At 49.5% G+C, this 20,022-nt stretch overlaps 2 protein-coding genes across 4 annotated transcripts in view; one reads left to right on the top strand and one right to left on the bottom strand.

The window, feature by feature from the left end:
- ASPSCR1 (ASPSCR1 tether for SLC2A4, UBX domain containing) overlaps positions 1–4,790 on the bottom strand; it is a 48,827-nt gene extending 44,037 nt beyond the window's left edge. Inside the window, exons 1-3 of one of the 2 annotated variants that reach the window (XR_013925766.1) lie at positions 4,628–4,790; positions 4,487–4,542; positions 3,579–3,690 (exon numbers count right to left, since the gene is read on the bottom strand). Coding sequence is in view for 1 of the 2 variants with exons in the window: in XM_080373862.1 (XP_080229988.1) it covers positions 3,579–3,690; positions 4,487–4,542; positions 4,628–4,738 (279 nt within the window). In the remaining variant the exon portion in view is untranslated. The remainder of the gene's footprint in view (positions 1–3,578; positions 3,691–4,486; positions 4,543–4,627) is intronic. The other variant, XM_080373862.1, reaches the window with a different exon arrangement.
- A 638-nt stretch (positions 4,791–5,428) lies between these two features.
- Positions 5,429–19,876, top strand: NOTUM (notum, palmitoleoyl-protein carboxylesterase). 2 transcript variants are annotated; one of them, XM_080373854.1, is made up of 11 exons: positions 11,594–12,285; positions 12,582–12,634; positions 12,741–12,836; positions 13,706–13,766; positions 14,660–14,718; positions 16,179–16,281; positions 17,052–17,243; positions 17,591–17,691; positions 17,790–17,937; positions 18,548–18,595; positions 18,706–19,876. In XM_080373854.1, exons 1-11 carry the CDS (start codon positions 11,777–11,779, stop codon positions 19,010–19,012), a joined length of 1,677 nt encoding a protein of 558 aa, XP_080229980.1. In that variant the 5' UTR covers positions 11,594–11,776; the 3' UTR covers positions 19,013–19,876. The 2 variants fall into 2 exon arrangements, with proteins under 2 accessions (XP_080229979.1, XP_080229980.1); XM_080373853.1 differs by lacking the exons at positions 17,052–17,243; positions 17,591–17,691; positions 17,790–17,937; positions 18,548–18,595; positions 18,706–19,876 and having other exon boundaries at positions 5,429–12,285.
- The last annotated feature ends 146 nt before the right edge of the window (positions 19,877–20,022 follow it).

Below are 20,022 nucleotides of genomic sequence, written 5' to 3'. Positions count from 1 at the left end.
GAGCTCCTTGTTCATCCATGCAGGCATTCTGGCATTTCTGCCCAACTTCCCCTTCACAGGAATGGACCGCTCCTGAGTGTGCAGGAGGTGATCCTTGAATATTAACCAGCTTTCTTGAGCCCTGCTTCCCTGCCATATCCTGAACTGAAACATACTCAGAAAAAAGCCAGTGCTAATGTCCCAAGTAACATGTTATCACAAGCAATCGAGATGTTCTGTTTCACACTAGCTGAAACTTTACAGTAAGGGTCTTTGCAGCTACATAAAATGAATTCAAATAACCCAGACAGGATTGATGCAGCTGCATAAACTAAAACACCAACACAGAGCTCTGTCTACGTAAGCATCAATTTGCAGAACTTCCCTGGGGCAGAACAAACAGCATACTTGCACATCAACACAGAGAAACAACAACACAATCCAAATCTATCTGTGAGTTACTAAAGACCTAACCAACTGTCATCAGTCCAAAGAGACTACATGTGTAACTTGCAACTCTCTAATCCTTCCTAACCACCAAATTCTGATATACAATTTAAGAGAGAATTAATCAAAAATCTCAAAAATAATTCCAGATGTTCTGTTATCAAGTTCTTAAACACCTGCAGAAAAGGGCAAAGGACAGCTAGCTGACTATTCTAATAGTCCTTTTCCAACTTGGAATACAAATGTTCACATTCATTAGCAGGTGCTCATGTAGATCCTACATGTTCTTCAGAGAACTGCTCCCCCCCTCCCTCCCCCCCCAAAAAAAAAAATTTAAATCCAAGGCATTTCTAAAATGAACATATGCTGAAGATGGTCCTGAAGAACTTCAAAATCCTGATGGTCCCAAGGGAAAAATCTAGTAGCTGCCCAAGAGATGGAGAATGGCAGACCACTTCAGGTGTTATCTTTACCTTTTAGAGAATATGCAACCTTCTTTTTCAGTGTCTAACTCTTAAGTTTTCCCAATTAGCTTACCCATACAAAGAAAAGCTGAAAAAAAAAATCTCCATTAGATAGCATCTAGTATCTCTAGTCAACCGTGGTTTTCTGAAGCGCACAGAAATTGGCCTTAATCAAAAAGTCTGAGAAGGACATAAAGCTAGGACATCAACATGAAACTTGCTTTCACTCTGGATTTTTATGCATCCCTCCCAACAATCTCAGTGTACCCTTGATGCACATGCGAGCATGGTAGCAGGGAGAGAGAGAGAGAAAGAGAAAGAGAGAGATGGGGAAAAAAAGACACTACAATGAACTGCGATTTCCTTGGAGGAAGTGTTTGTCATCTGTCTCCACTCCGACGAGTCCTTGCAGGACTGCAAATTGTGATCTGCTGGAGACAAGAAATTTTCTACACAGAGGAAACAGTGGCATCATCAACAACCAGCCAACAGAACCAAGCCGTTTCATCACACCGCTAACACAGCCTCCTGGTTTCTCCTACACTGGAGACAAGCCTTAGATTATTCTCAGCTACAGCGGAGTGATGACAGCTGACATCACCATTCTATAAGAATCCAGCCCAGAAATTCAGACTACCAGTTGCATCAGTTTTTGGGCAACAGTTCAAAGCTAAGCATGTCACGAAAGTCCTATTCAGTCAATTAGAAAAGTCTTTGTAAAACTCCCAGGCTCTATATAAAATAATAGAGACACCAGTGCCAATTATCTTCTAAGTTTACAAACATATAAACCATAGGCTAACAACTTTAACACTAGAACTGTATTGATGGTACCCCTAGATCACCTGACATCACAAGGGGAATTTATTAAATATTTCACTGAAGACCTGTCTTACAGGAATCAATGACTTTTACATGTGAAAGCAAACCCAAAAGCATTCTATTTTTGAAGTATCAGATTCACTGAACAAACTTGTGATTTATTGAAACCCATGTTCTATCTCTAGGGGTAGCTGCTGCCAACACACCCCAGGAAAGCACACCTACTTCCACGCATGTTATCTCAATAAAAGAGACAATTACAAAAGGCACAGAACCAAATTCATCCCAACATTACTGCAGCCAGCCTGTATGATTTAAATCTGCAACTGCTACTATATTAGAGCTTAATGCTAGCATCAGTTCTAGTCACAGTTACCCAGCTACTTTAAACCTCCTACAGTATTTGACACTAGTTCGCTGTGGCAGGGAATTCTTTTGGTCAGTTGTTGTGTACAAAGTATTTTCTTATACTGCCTATAAAATTCTTCCAAGTGAAATCTCTGCTCTCAGTTTATGGGACAGCAACTCCATTTAGCCTGCACTTTTCACAAGCATATTTGCTTTATCTTCTCAACTCTGTAAAATAGCAATGAGCACTCCAAGGGAAGCCTCACTTCTGTAGATTCTTCTGTTGAAATGCAACTAAAATGGTAACAACTTAAAAAAACTAATGAAAGTTTCTTTTGTGATCTAAAGTAGTGATTCCATGTTATAACCCCTCCCCTACAGTGCAAGGTCCTTCTCACCCTTTCTGGTATGCCACATATTACCTTTGTGGAGAAAAAAACAAAACATCATCACTGGTTTCCTTCAGTACAATACCTCCCAAACTGGATGCAAATGTCAGATACCATTCTAATAGAAACGCTTCCCTTTGGAAGACAAACTCCATGCCATTACAACTTCTTTTAACTGAACATTTTAAGCAGGTGCTACCAGCTTGTGGTATTTTTTTAACTAAATACACCATTTGGAGCACAAACTTCCTTCTACCACAAAGTCAGAAAAAAATCATTAGTGCCAAAACAAAGCACATGGAGGTTTTACAGGGAAAAAGATGGACATCAGTGACCCCCAAAACTATGTTGCACATCCACAGTGAACTAGAGCAGAGATTCCAAAACCTTCTCACGCTACAAAGTTTACTTTTCAATGTATAGACAAAGTTTCATTACCAGGCTACTTAAATAAGATCATACCTCATTTTTACCACATTAAATATTCACGCTCATTAACAGCTATGCACCATTTTTTAAATTATGCTTCCAGCTCTTATAATGACATGCATAAAAGATTTTTAAATCTCCTAAATGTGACAATAATTTCTACAGAACACTGCATCTGTAAGCCCTTTACAAATTATACTACATAGGGACATGCAGCAACTGCTGAACACAGCACATGTCACAGAAAATTCTGAAGCTAGGCAAACAGCTTTGCTGTGAGCAGCAATGCTGGGAAAAAAGCAAAAGAGAATCCTCTTAAGAATTTGAGATTTAGTCAAAATCCAGAGGCAGAAAACAGCAACTGAAATCAAAATTATGAAAGGGAACTGAGTTAGTAGCTCAACTGCTGAGCAGTCATCAGTGATATCTAACTTCTTATATGCTCATGACTACTACTTTTTCAGAAAGATCTGCCCGTTCTCCAGCATGCAGCTGGAACTCCACCATGGCACAGACTGTAGGCAAAGACTTCGAGCTACCACGTTACCATGTACCATGAACACCTCAACCAATCTTTGGGTGGTTTTCTGCTCAAACATTGGCCAAGCCTAACCATGCTCTTGCTCATTAGATCTGACAAGATTGTATCCAGCACAACCAATACCTGAACAAATCAGGTCACACTGCGAAATGAACATACCGTGTTTCCAGTTCCCACTCTGTTACAGACTTGCACCATCTCCAGCTTGGCATTGTTGGGCAGTCTGGCAAATCTCCACTGTAAAGAGAGATCCAACACACTCCTCTGAAACCTGAAGAAGAACGGAGCCCATGAGGACACTGGGAACCATCCCATGCCATTCCCAGATACTTCAGGGACTGGCAACAACACAAAGTCCAGGTATTGAACAAAAGAATTCCCCACAGGCTGACTAGAGGCCACAGGGCTCTGATTCAACAACGCACAACTGGTAACGTAGAAAACAATCACTGATAAAAATTGTGCCACATATCAAAAAAAACTGCAGTTCGTAGAGGTCACAGGTAGATACTAAAATATACGTTCCCCCTCGGGCCTTAGGAGGTAAACAGCGACCGAACGCATACCCAGACCTGGTGTTCACCACTAAATCAGAAGGTATTTTTCTTTACTGCCACTCAAACACCATCTTGACCACAACGCCGTGGCAGCCCCCGGGCCGAAGCGCAGCCCCGCAGGAGCGCGTGTGGGGACGGGCACCGGCCGCGGGAGCCGCTCGGGGCCGCGGCGCCTGTCCCAAGGCGAGCGGGCCGGGTCACGGGGCACTGGGAACCTCGTTTGCACAGAACACCTTTGCGGGGAGCCACCTGCGCCGAGCGCGGCCGCGGGCCCTCGCCCCCGGCAGGGCCGCCAGGCACATCCCCGCGCGGCGGGCGGCCCGGCCACGGCTGAACGGCGGAGCTGCCCTGGGCGGCGCGCCGGGACCGCGGGCAGGCCGCGGGCAGCAGGCGCGCACGGCCCCGGGGAGACGTCGCGGCCGGGCCTGGCGGGTCCTCTGCCACCGGCGGCGCGGCCTGCGGGCGGGCCCGGGGCCGGTGGGGCAGAGAAGGCCCCGCGGTGAGACTCACTTCAGGCCGTACTCGCCGGGGCTGCCGCCCTGCTTCCTGCAGACCTCCTCGAGGATCTGCGGAAAGAACAGAGGCGTTATGGGCCGGGCCGCGGCCCTGCTGCCGCGCCGCCGGCCGCGGCCGCCCCCGCCCCGGACCCACCTGGAGCAGCACCGTGCCGGGCCCCACCCGCACCGTGACCCAGCGCCCGCTGGGAGCCAGCACCGACACCACAGCACCCCCCCCACCCGCCGCCGCCGCCGCCATCGCCATCTTCCCGCCCGCCGCCGCCGCGCCGGCCCCCGCGCGGCCGGGGCGGAGCTAGGCCCCGGGCCGCCCCCGCCCGCAGGCCGCGCCCCGCCCCGCCCCCACCCACCCCCCGCCACAGGGCGCACCGGAGCGGCGCGGCGGGCGGCTGCGGAGGTGGAGCGGCGCCGGCCAGTCCTGGCCTGCCGGGGCTGCGGCGGGATCTGCATGCCCGCGGCAGCCCGGCCTGCGCGTTTCGGCGGGCGCGAACGGGCCGTGTAGCAGCACCGGCGCTTGCGGGAGCGGGGCGCCGGGCGGGCGAGGCAGCGTGCGGCTGAGGGCGGCCGCCGCGTCCCCGGCTGCGGGAGCTGGGCGGGGCGGGGCCGGGGCCGCTCCCAGCCCCGTGGGGAGAGCGGCCGGCGTCCCCGGCCGTGCGCGGCGCGCTGCGGCCCCTCGGTGGTGCGGCACTGTGCACAGCCGCCCGGCCACGGAGGAGATAAAATGCGTTTCTCCGTCGTACATGGACTTTGTCTGGCAACGTACGGAGCCGTCCCCCGGTGTGAGCCCGCCGATCCCGCGAAGGCAGCAGGGCCCCGGTGCCCCAGTACCCCAGTACACAGCAGGGCCTCGGTACACAGTGGGGCCCAGCACACAGCGAGGGCCTGGTACACAGCGAGGCCTGGTGCACAGCAAGGCCCTAGTACCCCAGTACACAGCAAGCCTGGTGCACAGCAAGGCCCCAGTACCCCAGTACACAGCAGGCCATGTAGGCACCCACCTGTGGGGCTGAGCACTCAACGTGATAGATTATGGCAAGAAGTCTCTTCTGCGGATTTAAGCTCTTGCGTCTTTACCAGGTAGTGATGTCATTGAATAATAACTCTGAAAATATCTACAGGAAAGGTACTCCCCAGAAAAACAAAAGCTATTGCAACAACCATGTCTCAGAGGGAAGAGGGGAGTATCTGACTACGTTTCTGCTGTCAGATGAGTGTCTAGACAGTGTCACAATCAGGACACCACTGGTAAAGTAAATTATAGCATCCTTCAAAAGCTGTTTCTTCTGGCAAAAAAAAAAAAAAGAAAGGAATAATGTTGATTTGGGCATGTTGTGATTAGTGTTGCAATCTGGGCCATTCGGATAAGGCTAGGCAACGGGGGAACCAAGATTATGTTAAATTTTACCTCACAAAATGTCTCAGAGACTTTATTACATTATGAGCTCCCCCTTCATTCTCAGCACCGCCTTTCCAGTGTCAAGGGCGCCCTCAGAGATTCAGCTACAGTCTGTTTTGTGTGCTATCATTAAAAAACTTTTAGTTTGGGCAACCACTGGAATTTATTTAGCCTAAGCTGTTACCACATGCCAAATACTTTCTCTACTTCTATATTTACCATATATGTTAAGTCCCCACCGCCACCCCCAGCACCCACAAAAATGTCTGCTTTCTTGGCTTATAAAGGAAAAAGACCCTTTTAAGGAAAGACATTTCTGTAAAAGATAACACTTGCTCGTTTTTACAATATGAGCAGTGAGAGGGAAGGGAGGAAAAAAAGAGAGGATGGGAATTTTAATGATGGAGAGACATCCCCTTGCTCATGCATGTGGATTCCTAAGCCCACCCAACACTGTAACCGCTCAATAAGATGTAGCAATAGTAATAAAGGATGTCCTGGTAGATAATGCATTGTTTAAAAATATCACTTTAAGATGCCTTTACATTTGTCCTTTCCATTCCACTGGGAAGTATCATTGTCGTATCAGTTATGCAGCTACAGCGTTCACAATGTTGGCATCCCAGTCCCTATCTGTAATTCCTAAACATATTCAAATGGTTTAAGTCGATGTGTTTTATTTTTGGAGCTGGGATGAACAAGGGGTACATATGGCCAATTACCACAGAACAGCTGATTGGTAACTTGTCAGTCCACGTCAGCTCAATGACTTTCAATCATATGTCAATACCCTGTAAGTTGTCTGTGTGCTCTTTTTTTGTTCCGTTTTAGCTAATCAGCTATGGAACTTTCTGAATATAAACATGATAGTTACATATACAGAGGTATTACCACCATCCTTGTGTTGCTTTTCAGTTCTCAGCTTATGTAGTGAACTTTGTTCATACTCTGACATTCAGCATTGCACAAGGAGGTTATGAATTACTGTCCTCTCGAGGATGCTCTTTACTAGGAGAGAGGCCCACATCTTAGGACAGCTTTTTAATAAAAACGGCTGCACTGGCTCACACTTAGGTAATCAGAACACTACCTCTGATGGCAACTGGGAACAGCAGTAGAGCAGGAGACTGTGATTATATTTTTGCCGGTACTGACTTCCAGTTTTCAGCAATCTTCATCTAGACTTGACAAGTCAGAGGTGGTGTTTTTACATCTAATCATATCTGCTGGATCTTTCTTACATGTTTTGAGCCTATCTGAGCTTTTGGCATCTGCAGGATCATGGGGCAATGGATGCCACAGTTAAATTGTGTTGTATGATACAAGTACTTAATTTTATTTGGTTTAGAACTTCTTCCTTGGTGTTCTCCAACTCTTATTAAGAAACAATCACTAATTAGTCTCTGTTACCATCTCTGTAATATTCACAAGTCTAGAAACATACCTCTTACAATTCCCTATCTTTTTAATCGTCTTTTGCTGTCAAATATGTGAAGAGGCATGAGGACTCAAGGGCAAGATTGTTCCGAAAGTTGACACACTTGCCTACAAAAGGGTGCAACAAGTATCTATGGTGTGCAAGTTCTTCTTGGTCTTTAAAATAGGGTAGAGATCCAAAGCTCTGCAAGTATCTCACACAGAATTAAGATATCCTGTCCTTCCACGCATTAATATGTATGAAGAAGAAACAGTTACAATGGCCACCTTAATGCCAGTGATTATTCAGCTGCTGAGGTGGTGAAGCAGCCATTCAGTTTCAAAAGATAGATTTTGGGTTTCATGGAGCCCAAAAAATGGGTCTTGTTTCTGGATGGGTGGTAGCTCCTATTTGATGTCTGAAGCAGGCAGCTGTTTCCTATTTTGCATATGGAAGTGACACATCCCTTAAAGAAATACTGCTCCTGTTGAAAAGACACTGATGTAATTCAAGCTGAATATTTCCAAGTTGCAGGATTAGAGAGATGAATCTAGTTTTTAATGGTATGTCATAATCAGAAAGTTGCATGGAGGTTAAGGGTCACATTTCATAGCCAGAGCCACTTCTAATCTCAAATATTTATCTGAAATTAGAAGCACCAGGAGAGAAAGAAGGGGGAGGTAACTACAACCTGGAGTTCATTAAAGTGCTACAAAGAAAGAGGAACTTATTAGGGAATAGCTGAAAATACCCGTAACAATTTGATTTCTGACACTGTCAGGACCAAGAGGATGCCTACAAATCTGCCAGATAAGCCTCAGCAAAACAACACCCACCATGCTAAAACTTTTCAAAAATTGCATTTTATTAGTGATTACAGTGAACAAACTGTAGAATGACCTTTCCCTAAAATCACCTTTAGGCAGCTAGTGCTTTGCCTTAGATACATATCCCTGGCATTACACACATTCGCATTCTGTAACACAGGCACACAGAGAATAATGCATACATTTGCTTCTTGATAAACCATGAAAAACCACACACACACCCTTTTAATTTTCTTTCAAATGGATAGGAGATTAACTGTGAACATCTAGAAATATGTTGTAACGAGTTCCAAAATATCATACAGAGCAATAGTTGCTTATCACAGTAACGACAATTCTGAACAGTATTTCCTTCCACCTGTACCAGCAGTGCATGCTACTGATCATGCCTAGTCCTGGGGACGTTCAAGACGCTGGTTCCTACCAGAGCATCACCCAGCACACGTTAGGTTGGTACAAAGGATACAGACAAGCTCTGTCGCCCTACCAGAGTTCCTATACCTCCACACACCAGTGAAGCTGGAAGAGATGGCAGTAGGACGACTGTGCAAAAGCAGGATTGTATCTGCTGGTGAGTGCTCTTCTGTGAGGTAACTCACACCACATGCACACACACACATTTGATCAACACAAGACCCCAGAAGCAAGCCAGGGAACTTCAGCTCAGCCAGGGCTGCAGAGCTGCTTAAATCAGGCATGAGAGGTGGCTACAAAGGGAAGACATACCTGTGGCACAAGCCCTTGCACAGGACTCTGGGTGTAATCCTCTCGTTTTCTGAGAGGGAAACATCAAAAGGGAAAGTCCTGGAGCCACCTTGGTCCTGGCAGAGCACTAGGGAATTCCAGAACCATCTTGTTTACTATTGTATGGCATAGTCCAATGTACTTCAACGTACAGAACCACATTAGGACATACTGGAACGTATTATGTGGGATATTTCATTTTAAAAGGTATTAAATTACAACTCCTCCTTTAACATCTCCTTTAACATCATCCCCAGTCCTTAAAAAAGCCTCCTACGTGTCTTGCTCCTACCAATAAAAATGTCCAATCTTCAGTGCCTGGCCTGAAGTCCAGAAAGAATTTGGAGTCCAATTCTTTCTCAGCTTTCTCTGAGCTTCCTTCCACATTGAGCCCAAACCAATGCAATCCGGTGGCTCTTAGCGAAACAGGAAAACTTAGTGAACCTCTCAGGCTGAAGGACAGTATTACAAAATTCTTTAAAATCTGCATGCACTTGGATGTTCTCTCGAGTTCAGTATGACAAAAAGTTGAACTGTACCAGATTTAAATGTCTAAAAGTAAAAAAGCAGTCTGTCATGCTGTAACTCACGCAGCCTTACTGCTTAACAGCCCCCTTACCCCTTTGTGACAGGTAACGCAAACATTTTGCTGGGCTTTGGAAGGATGACAAGTAGGAGTGCTCTGAAAGGAACCCTTCTCAATTACCTGAACCAGGAGAAGTAAGAAAGCTGAAGGGGGCTCAGTAAAGCCAAGACAGGCAAAAATTTAAATTTCTTTGCTTCACCTCTTTCGACAAAGGCCCAAAGATCTGCAACTTTAACATGCCACATTCAGTCACCCCTTAGTGCATCACCTGGTAGTACAGAGTCCAGTGACCGCAGACCTCCCCAAAGGGAAGGGGCGCAGCAGCCAGGAGGAGCACACGCCTGTCAGCAAGGAACAGCAGCCTTCTGGCTGAGGTAGGGTGGGGTTCAGCAATCTTACCTGTCCTGTTTTCTTGCTGTAGCCAGAGTTGTTTATGCCGACTCTTCCAGGGATCCTAGAGCACTCCTGCGGACTTACCGATTCACCCATTCAGACTTTGCGCAAACTACTTGGTTTCCAGCTGCACCTCTGCTCCAGCAGCCGGGCATGCTCTCTGACTTGCTGTAACCAGCCCTAGTGATCAAGCGCTCATACCTGTCCCCACCAGCGAGGAAGGGATGTTTAGGCCAGTGCAGAAAGAGATACGACAGTGCAAAATTGTGCCAGGACCAAAAACATATCAGGGGGTGAATGTAGTGTGTGTGTGGAGGAGCATGTTCAGTTTAGTGGCTTTTCCCAGCTTAAAGATACTATTGGTATTATCAGCATTTACATAAAACATTTGGAAGTAAAAATCTGAGGACAGAGCTAAGATCAAGGCTACACAAGAGTAGCTGAAAGATTGGGGAAAAAAAACCAAACAACATGGGAAGCGAATGGCAAAACCACAAGCTGTGTACATAGGAAATTCAGAGCTGAGGATACACTTAAAAAGGTACACGCTATGGTCAAAACGTAGTTGCAGCAGCTGTGCAGCCTTAACTCTTGCTCTACAAAAAACCTTCTCCATTTACTATTTTAACATCATACTGTTTTCACCTTTTCTGTTCACAGATCAGTTACATTCCCCAGTGAAGATCGACTGTTTCCTTCTCTGGAGGGCTGTCGAGGGGCGTGAGCCATCTATTTTGGTATCTAAAGGAAGACAGAATTATTCAAAACGTGGCGTTTTCTCTGGTTTTCCTTGTTTTTTAACACCGAGGTCTGCGGTAAGGAAGCATTTCTGTGACATTCCTCGCTCTCGCAGACGATGGGCACTGTGGCAGCAGGGACTTCACACCGCTTTCTCCGGCGTTCTTCCCGCCGGCAGCGGGCACGTCCCACCGCAGGGGACTCGGTGGGGGCTGCCGGGCGTCAGCCTCGCGGGCTGCGGCGCACCCCGAGGCGCGCAGTCTGCGACCCCGGGGGGCTGCCGGGGGCTGCGGGCGGGGCGAGGGGCCGCCGCTCCCGGCAGGAACCGAGCCCGGGACGCACCCGCCGTCCCCCGCTGCCGGTGTTGCCTCCACGGGCAGACGGGGACCACCGCGTCCCCCCGCCCGCCACGCTCACCCTCGGGCGCTTGGCGGGCCGGCGCCGGTGCCGTGGCCCAAGCGACTGCCTGCCGCCTTTCCACGGCTCCCGCGGGCCGGGGCCCGGCACGGCGGGGCAGTCCTCCCGCCCCACCCCGAGGGGCTCCGCCGCCACTCCCGGGCCGGTCCCGCGATCCCGGCCCCGCTCGGTGCGGCCCGAGGGGGGGGGGGGCGCACCGAGCGGGGCCGGGGTCGGGGGACCGAGTGCTGCTCTGGGGTGGCACGGCCCACGAGTGGGGCGGGCGGCACCGCCCACGTGGAGCCGGGGAGGAGCCGCCGTCGGGGACGGGGCAGGGGGGAGGATGGGGGGGACAGGGACGGGGGGCGGCGGCGCGCGGGGGGGGCGGCGGCGCGCGAGGGGTGGCGATGGCGCGCGGGGGGGGGGCGGCGGCGCGGGGGCTGCCACGTGCGAGTCGTCGCGCCCGCGCGGCCTGGACCCCGCCGCCGGCCCCGGCGAGAGGCCGCTCCGCGTCCCCGCCGCGCTGCGGGCGAAGCTGGCGGGCGCCATCGGCCGCGGCCCCGGCGCCGGCAGGGGCGGCGATGGCGGCGCCGGCGGCTGGGGGCGTGCAGCGCACCCCGACGGAGCGGCCCGCCGTGCCGGTGCGGCGCGGCGCAGACCCCCCGCTCCCTCCGCCTCGCTCCGAGGGGGCGGAGGGCAGGGCGGGGGCTGGCCGGCTGCTGCCCCACGCGGCGCCCGGGCTGGCGGCGCCCCCGGCGCGCTCCACGCGCACTCCGTGCCCCTCTGTCATGCTCGCCGCCTGGGAGCGGGCGGCGGGCTCCTGCGCCGGCAGCCGCACCGCCGAGCCCGCGCCGCCGGCGCTGTCCTCGCCGCCCACCGCCGACCCCCGGCCCCGCGGGCGGCGCGGCGGGGCGCGGCGGAGCACGGGCGGCGCTGCCCGCCGCCGGGGGCTGGCTGCCACCGCAGCGAGCGGCGGGTGGCGGCGGGCGGCGATGGGCACGGCGGCCGTGCACCTTCTGTTGCTGCTGGGGCTGCTGCACGCCGGGCCCGGCGGCGAGGGCAGGAAGGGCTGGCGGCGGCGGGGCCCGGCGGCGCGCGAGCGCGGCGAGGCGGCGGCGGGCGAGAGCTTCCCGCTGGACTTCACCGCCGTGGAGGGCAACATGGACAGCTTCATGGCGCAGGTCAAGAGCCTGGCGCAGTCGCTGTACCCCTGCTCGGCCCAGGCGCTGCCGCACGACCTGCGTCTGCACCTCCTGCACAACGCCTCGGTCACCTGCAACGACGGCAGCCCGGCCGGGTGAGTCCCCGCGCCCCGCCGCCCCCCGCCTCCGCCGCCGCTCCCCGGCTCCGCCGCCCCGGCCCGGCCCCGAGGGCTGCGGCGCCACCGCGCGGCGGCGCGCGGTGCGGCGGCGACAGGTGCAGCGAGGCCTCTCGCGCGGCGGCGGCGGCCCCGCGCTCGGCCCGGCCGGGCTGGGCAGGGCTGGGCTGGGCGGGAGCGAGCGCCGCCGCCCGTTCCGCCTCCGGCCCTACGCTCTGCCCCGGCACGGCACGGCCCCGTTAACGCCGCGCTGCCGCCTGTTTGTCTGTCCGCAGCTACTACCTCAAGGAGTCCAAGGGCAGCCGGCGGTGGCTGCTGTTCCTGGAAGGTGAGCCCCTGCGACAGGAGGCGGCCCCCGCCCGCCCCGCCGCGCAGCGGCCCTGCGGGGGCTGCGGGCGGCGGGCGGCGCGGCTGACCGCGCTCCCCCCCGCCAGGAGGGTGGTACTGCTTCAACAGGGAGAACTGCGACACCCGCTACGACACCATGCGGAGGCTCATGAGCTCCAGGGAGTGGCCCGCCACACGAGTGGGTGAGTCGCCCCGACGGCAGCGGAGCCAGCCAGGCCAGGGCCGCTGCCCGCGGCACCTGCACCCTCGCAGGCACGCGGTTGCTGCCCTGCGGCCACTGGCACAACCTCGCGGATGCGGTGGGGCTGCAGCTCCTGCTCTGCTGCTGTGCGCCCTAAGCAGGCCAGGAAAGCAAAGATGCACAGGTGGGGCCGGGTGTGCAGCTCCTGCTGGCAGCAGCACCAGCTCTCTATTGAATGCATGCGTGTACTCGCAAACCGGCTGGATCTTCAGAGTTGTGGTTTAGGTTTTTTGGTTTTGAAAGAGACTTTGTGTTTCTCTTGATCCGTTTTGGGCCTCTTAATCACCTTGTCAGGACTGAGACACTTTATCACATGCTGCACTGCCATGGGTGTGTTTGCCTGGAGTGGGACTGACCTTGCGTGCACAGGGAGAAATGGCATTAACTGTCTAGGCTTTTACCTGGAGCTGCCTGGTTCCACCTTTTCCCATTTACAAATGCACTGCTTAACCAACCACAGTGCTTCTCTGTGTAAAAGCATACATTCGGTCCTTATAACTGTGTATTTTGGAATTTACCTGCTAGGATTTGTTTTTTTGGGAAGTGCTTAATTTTAAGTATGTTTCACAAGTTCTTTTCTGTACAAGAGACTTCTACACAGGCTTCATCTCTAGCATGAATGAAATTCTGAAAGTCACATCTGCCTGAGGGCAAATTTAGAAATACTCCTTCCGCTTCCCTTACCAATGTTTTTTCATCGTGGATGTTGGTTTTCTGTGTGGTCAGATCCTGCATGAGGCTCATAACGGTTTCTCTGAAGTCCTAGACTTGTCATCTGTACATTTCTTGTTTCTTTGTGCCCATCTGCAGGAACTGGGATCCTGTCGTCACAGCCAGAAGAAAATCCCCACTGGTGGAATGCAAACATGGTGTAAGGAGGGGCAACGAAGGGAAACAGGTTTATACTTAAACAGCATCTCCTGTCTTTCAGGCTAGCAGGAATGCTGCAAAGACAGATTAAGGCTGACGTTTGCGGGAGGAAATTGGGTGTTTCCTCATTTGTCCTAGTTCAGCTCTCTAACAGGCAGTGCTGGCAAGGCCTGGAGAAACTTAAGTCCAGTCTCCTTGGAGTTGTGGGGTGATCTAATGATCAGTAAAACAGGGGATACTGTAGAGAGCCTTCTCAGCTGAAGCGGCAAATACTGTTGGGAATGGGGGGCTGATAGTATGTTACACATTTGCCAGTTGTAGAGGAATGCAGAGCAGCTTTCTAGTTCAAAGAAGAGAAATGAGAAAGACATCAGTTTATATGTGGATTTATATAGGAGAGAAAAGCAGAAGCAAAGGGTGTGAATTTGCCTTCTGCAAGCCGGAGACAAAAATGGGAAGGTAACTTAATTTCTGCAAAAACCTCCAGAGGTTGCAGTCAGCATTTACACTGCATTGACAAGGTCTTCTCGTTTTTCATGTGAAAAACTGAAGCACAGAGAGTTTCCCTGTGACAGGCTGTCCACATATCAATGGGACAGCTAAGAGCAAAATCTCAGCCCATCGTTCTGTCCACTGGGGTCAGTGCTTTAGTTACATTGATAAAACCCACATTATTTATTGATTTAACTCAGTAAAACTACCAGTGTTCAGGAGAAAAATCAAGACAGTTATAGTTGTCAGTTGGTGTGTGAGAAGGTAAGTTGTCTGGCTGGACAAGAAACCCTTCCCTTTTCCCTTCCCCATGGTTTAATTTTCTTCCAGTTACTTGACCCTATACTCACCCCTCCTGGCATGTCAAAGGAACATCAGTACTCACACAGCTCTCTTTTACAGATTCATCCCTTATTGCTCAAGTGATGTTTGGAGTGGTGCCTCTTCCAAGTCTGAGAAAAGTGAGTGTTGCTGATGGGTTGTTGCTGCCCCAGACATCACACATTAAAGGATATGGCCAGACTTCTGTGAAATTACGTGAACCAACAACAGGCTTTTTCTTGCTGAAGGGCAGGAAAGAATATCAAGCTACTTCCAGATAAAACATCCTGATCTTTTCAGCTCAGGCTGTTTTGACATAGTTCAGAGCCACTGCTTGCAGAGATGTTACACTGATGCAGTATGCAAGGATTAGAGGAACAGAATTCCTTTTAGATGAATTTTCAGGTTCCCGCACACAGCAAATTAAATGGTGTAGCTGAGGAACCATGGTTTGTTGCATGCGACTTAGGCTTTGCTGCTCCGAGAGGCAAGTGCAGTGCATTTAGTTTCAGACTTCTGTCGGGAGGACATTTGGCCTCTGAAAGGAGCCGTCATGTGTCAGGCAAAAGCTGTCTGCAGGTTTCTTTGGGAAGCAAAAAATAGTTCGTCTTAATACATGCATTGCCACTGGCTGTCATTTTCATGATGACGGAACTCTGGGAGTCTGCTTAAAGGAGTCCTCTTCCAGATAGAGCTGGATTTCATGCAGATGAGTGTGTACTTCCCTGGGTTTCCCTACTTAAGCAGGATTGGTGTCTGGGTGCAGTAATGTCTATGGAAATGCTGGAGGCTTAGTTTTCCTCCTGTCTGTTTAGGAAGAGTTCTTTTTGACCAGCATGGAATTACTGTTGATAACACGCTGCTGTAAACAAAAGAATTTGGCCTAAGATGCTGTGTGATGTGGCACTGAAGAGGCCCAAGGCTAACACTTTTCTTTGAGCTGCTCTGTGAGTTCTGGCCTTACACCAGGCGTTGTGCCACTTGATGTCTCTTTTCACTAACTCTTATACTGGGAACTGACCACTCGCAGATGCTACAGATACATGTTTTGTCACAGTACGGGACCTTTTTACTTCATCACAGCTGCTTATGATCATTCCTATGAAGCAGTTAGACTTCAGCAAATGTGGCTGCCTTTTGGTGATGCTGAGGTAATCGCGGTCTGCATAGGTGTAATGTTTTGTGAAACATTGCTTCTCTGAATTGGCTTTGTGAATTGGCAAAAAAAGGGCTGCAGTAAGCTGGAACTGAGATCCAGGTGGTGAGAAGGTGTGTTTATTCCTTATGTATAGAGAAAGGGTCTCAGCACCTGCCGCCTTGTTTTCCTTCCCTAAGTTTACCAGTTCTTAAGCACCGTTGTGGGAAAGTGTGCTTGTGTTTCTGTGTGTTCTGTTCACTCCGTGTTCACTTCCTCTCAGGGAAGCTCCTTTTCTACGAGGCACTGTATCTCTTATTAGAAGTACCTGATACAGATAGAGAGAATGGGTCTAGTTTTAGGTTCATAATCCCTTCATAAGGTTCACAAGCATTTGTGGAGAGGAAGCAAAAATCTTAGCCTGTACAGGAAACAGTTTTGTTGATACTGAGCTATCTTTTCCAGATGAATATGCCTTCATGGGAGCACTGATCATTCAGGAGGTTATAAAGGAGCTGGTGGGAAAAGGTCTTGGTGCTGCAAAAGTGTTGCTGCTAGCAGGGAGCAGGTAGGTATATACAAAATTTCCTGTGGTGAAGACAGAAGATTTCCACAGGAGAGGGCTGTTAGGGAGGAGGTGTCAGCAGCTCCTGAAAAATCTCTCCTAGGGGTACAGTAAAACTAACACCACAAACCTTATATCTCTTTACAGTTTTCTCCTTTAAGTGGTACAACAGGGGATGATACAATATTATTTCCTCGACTTTTGGTCCAGGTACACTTAGGAGAAAATAACAAGGTAAAAGCTTTGCTAGAGCGAGGGAGTGTGTTCATTCTTCCCTGCATCAAAATTGCTGGCTTCTGTTGCATGCCTCTTGAGAATAGATTCGGGACATCCGAATTAAAAAATCGGACTCACCTGGTGCAGTTGTTCCGAATTGTGCTATGTTGTGCAAGGTTATGGTACGCTCAGCTTGTGTTACACAGGGGTGTAATACAGAAGTTGCAAAGGGTCAATTTGTCTCACTTCAGATTCTTTCAGGTTTTGAGCAGCCAAATCGCTTGCAAATGGTATAAAACATATATAGCTCCCAGAAGAAAGAGTGAGAATAGGATTTGGTGTCTGAAGTATCACACTGTTACTCAGCACTGGCTTTATCACTGAGCATTTTGCAAAGCAAGGAAATAACTTGGTGACTACCAAGGCAGTAGTGGATTGTCCTGTGGATAGATGAGGTTGTTTATAGGGTGTCGCTGCTGTGAGAGGATGTGTGTGCTAGCCAGGCATTTAACAGCTGTGTGTGCTTGCCGACTGCAGTATTAACATTGCTCTTGCAGTGCTGGAGGGACGGGAGTGCTCCTCAATGTGGATCGAGTGGCAGAGCAGCTGGAGGAGATGGGTTATCAAGGGATTCAGGTTCGAGGCTTGGCAGACTCTGGATGGTTCCTGGATAATAAACAGTATCGCAGAACTGACTGTATTGATACCATAACATGTGCTCCAACAGAAGCCATCAGAAGAGGAATAAGGTACAATCAGATGCTCCAAAGTACACTTTCATAAAGGGGTTAGAGTGTGGGAGATCTCCTCCTCCTTTGTCTTCCTTCATTTTGATACTTAGAAGACTATTTGTCATCTACATCACTTGTTTTTCAATGATTTTATTGGAAAAGACAGTAACTTAAAATGTAGATGTGCAAAAGAATGTGTGCAAATGTAGATGCTCTAAAATGTGTTGATGGGACAATGTAGCCAAGAAAGAACTCTGGTGTCAATAGGTTGGAACTATGATCAGAACAGGAATAGACTGGAATATGGAAAGGCTGTCATTAAGATTGTGCTGTGCCTTTCATTCTGTTAGTGCTTTATCTTCTAGGTATTGGAATGGTATTGTTCCTGAACGCTGTAAGCTGCAGTTTAAAGAGGGAGAGGAGTGGAATTGCTTTTTTGGATATAAGATTTACCCCACTCTTCGATGTAAGTATCAGAGGAGAGAGATAAAATGGATTCTAGGGTTTCTTCTGTATCCTCAGCTAACTTAGAGCAATCCCTTTTCCAAATGTTTTGTCTTCTAGGTCCAGTCTTTGTTGTCCAGTGGCTCTTTGATGAGGCCCAGCTTACTGTAGACAATGTACACCTCACTGGCCAGCCTGTTCAGGAGGGGCAGTGGCTCTACATCCAGAATCTGGGTAGGGAGCTGAGAAGCACCTTGAAGGATGTGACGTAAGTATTTTAGTGGGGAAAACCTGGCACATTTATTTATAAGAGACGTTCTTACCCAGCATCCTGGTAGCGTTTCACAGATCCCTCTGCAGAAACGAGTGTTGTAAATTTGGTAACTGTTAGTTCGTCTGCATTAAGAATCTTGCCTTTTTCATTTCTGGATAAGTGCAAAGTAATTTATCAGCTAGCCTTTGTTATCAATAGGAATGTGGATTTTTTTCCTTCCTGCCTCCAAGGTGAGGTCTGAGACTCCTTGCCATTGTACAGCCATTAACCTCACAGGGATGTTTTGAAAAGCATTGATCATAAAACATGCAGAGAGTTGATGAGACAAGAGGAGGAACCATTAATGCGCCTTACTTCCTTCATGCAAGAGCAGGCATTCAGGAGTCTCTTGTTGCAAATGTGCAGTGTTAGGCAGGATGGAACCCCTTTTCTTCTGGATGGTTTCTGGTCCAGTCGAGTTTTATATCACGGTAGCCATCGCTGTTTCTAAAAATCTTGCAAGCGGCAGCAGAAATTCCACCCTCTACCTAGTGCAGAAGGTTCTGTTTAGTAGGAGTTACTTTGTCCTTCGAAGACCTAATCCATGTTTCCTTTTTTCCTTTAGTGCTAGCTTTGCTCCTGCCTGTTTGTCTCATGAGATCATTACACGCAAGTGAGTGCTTTTGCAGATTCTATGAAAGACCAACAGGGAAACAGTACGGGAATTAACCAGCTGTGGCAGCCTGACCCCTCTGATACAATCTGTACGGTTTGTCTTTTCAGTCACTGGACAGACATCCAGGTGAAGGGGACATCATTACCCCGGGCCCTGCACTGTTGGGATCGGAGCCTACATGAGAGCAACAAAAATGGGAAGGCACCTCTGAAAGGCTGCCCAATTCATCTGATTGACAGCTGTCCGTGGCCTCACTGCAACCCCTCGTGCCCCACTATCAGGGACCAGTTCACAGGACAGGAGATGAATGTGATTCAGTTCCTCATGCACATGGGTTTTGATGTTCAGAAGATGGCACAGCAACAGGGCCTGGAGCCCAGTAAACTCCTGGGGATGCTTAGCAGTGGTAACTAGGAAGGGGCCTTCAGAGTGGCAGAGAGATTAGCTCAGGAGGAGACTCTAAGCCCTTCTCCCACACTTTCTAATCTTCTTCCTTACGCTCATGCAGGCAGATGCACGCTCACACCCATGCATGCTCAAACCTGTACACACCCACGTGCTCCCATGCTCTTGCACACTTAGGATGTGTCAAGAAAAAAAAAAAGGCAAGTTCTTGGTTACAATATTTGACTGGAACTCGTTACCTCCAAACTCCAGGGCTCAGTTTTGGCCATTCACATCCTCTTCCTGCGTTACACAAGGCAATCTGATACAGGGAGTAGCAAAGCCATAAATAGCAGCAATGAGAACCTTCCCCAGATCTAGGACTTCTTCCCTTGCCATGAATTTTACATCACAGACTTGATACAAGTGATGAAAAAAGCAAGCACTGGATTTCTTTTGTCCAACTAGAAGTGAAGGGATGATTACATGACTTCCTGGAGGCCAGCATCTCATGATGAGTCAGAACATACAAACCCAGGACACATGCTAGGGATGGACACTCTTGTACTCAATTTACTTTCATATTATTTTATAAAATAATGACTTTTTTATTACTTTTTCTAAACTAAGCAAGAAATATAAATGATGTTGTTTTGTAACGTATTTTTTTTAAATAACGAAGAAACCTCTTGCTACTTTGGCAATGTGGACATATTTATTTTAATATGTAAAACGCTATTTATAAGGGCTGACCAGAGAACCATACGTATGTCTTTGTAAAGTTGTATATGCTGCTCATATGGATGGGTTATCCTTATGATCACTTGTGCCTGGGAGAGGGCTAAGGGTGGTACTGACATTTTGTATTAATTAGACTTCTGTGTTCCCCTTGCAGTATGCTTTGTCATTGTTTCTCTGATGAAGAGGTTGTAATATGAGGTCTAAGTACAGAGATTTTTCACCCAGCATCTGATGTCTGCATACTTGCACAGCATTTTTAGCTTGACTGTGATTTGCTAGGTATTCCAGGGCATTGCATT

Source organism: Falco punctatus (assembly GCF_963210335.1).
Source record: "Falco punctatus genome assembly, chromosome: 1".
Classification (NCBI taxonomy): Eukaryota; Metazoa; Chordata; class Aves; order Falconiformes; family Falconidae; genus Falco; species Falco punctatus.
Note: the sequence above shows the minus strand (reverse complement) of the source record. Positions and strands in the feature narration are given on the sequence as shown.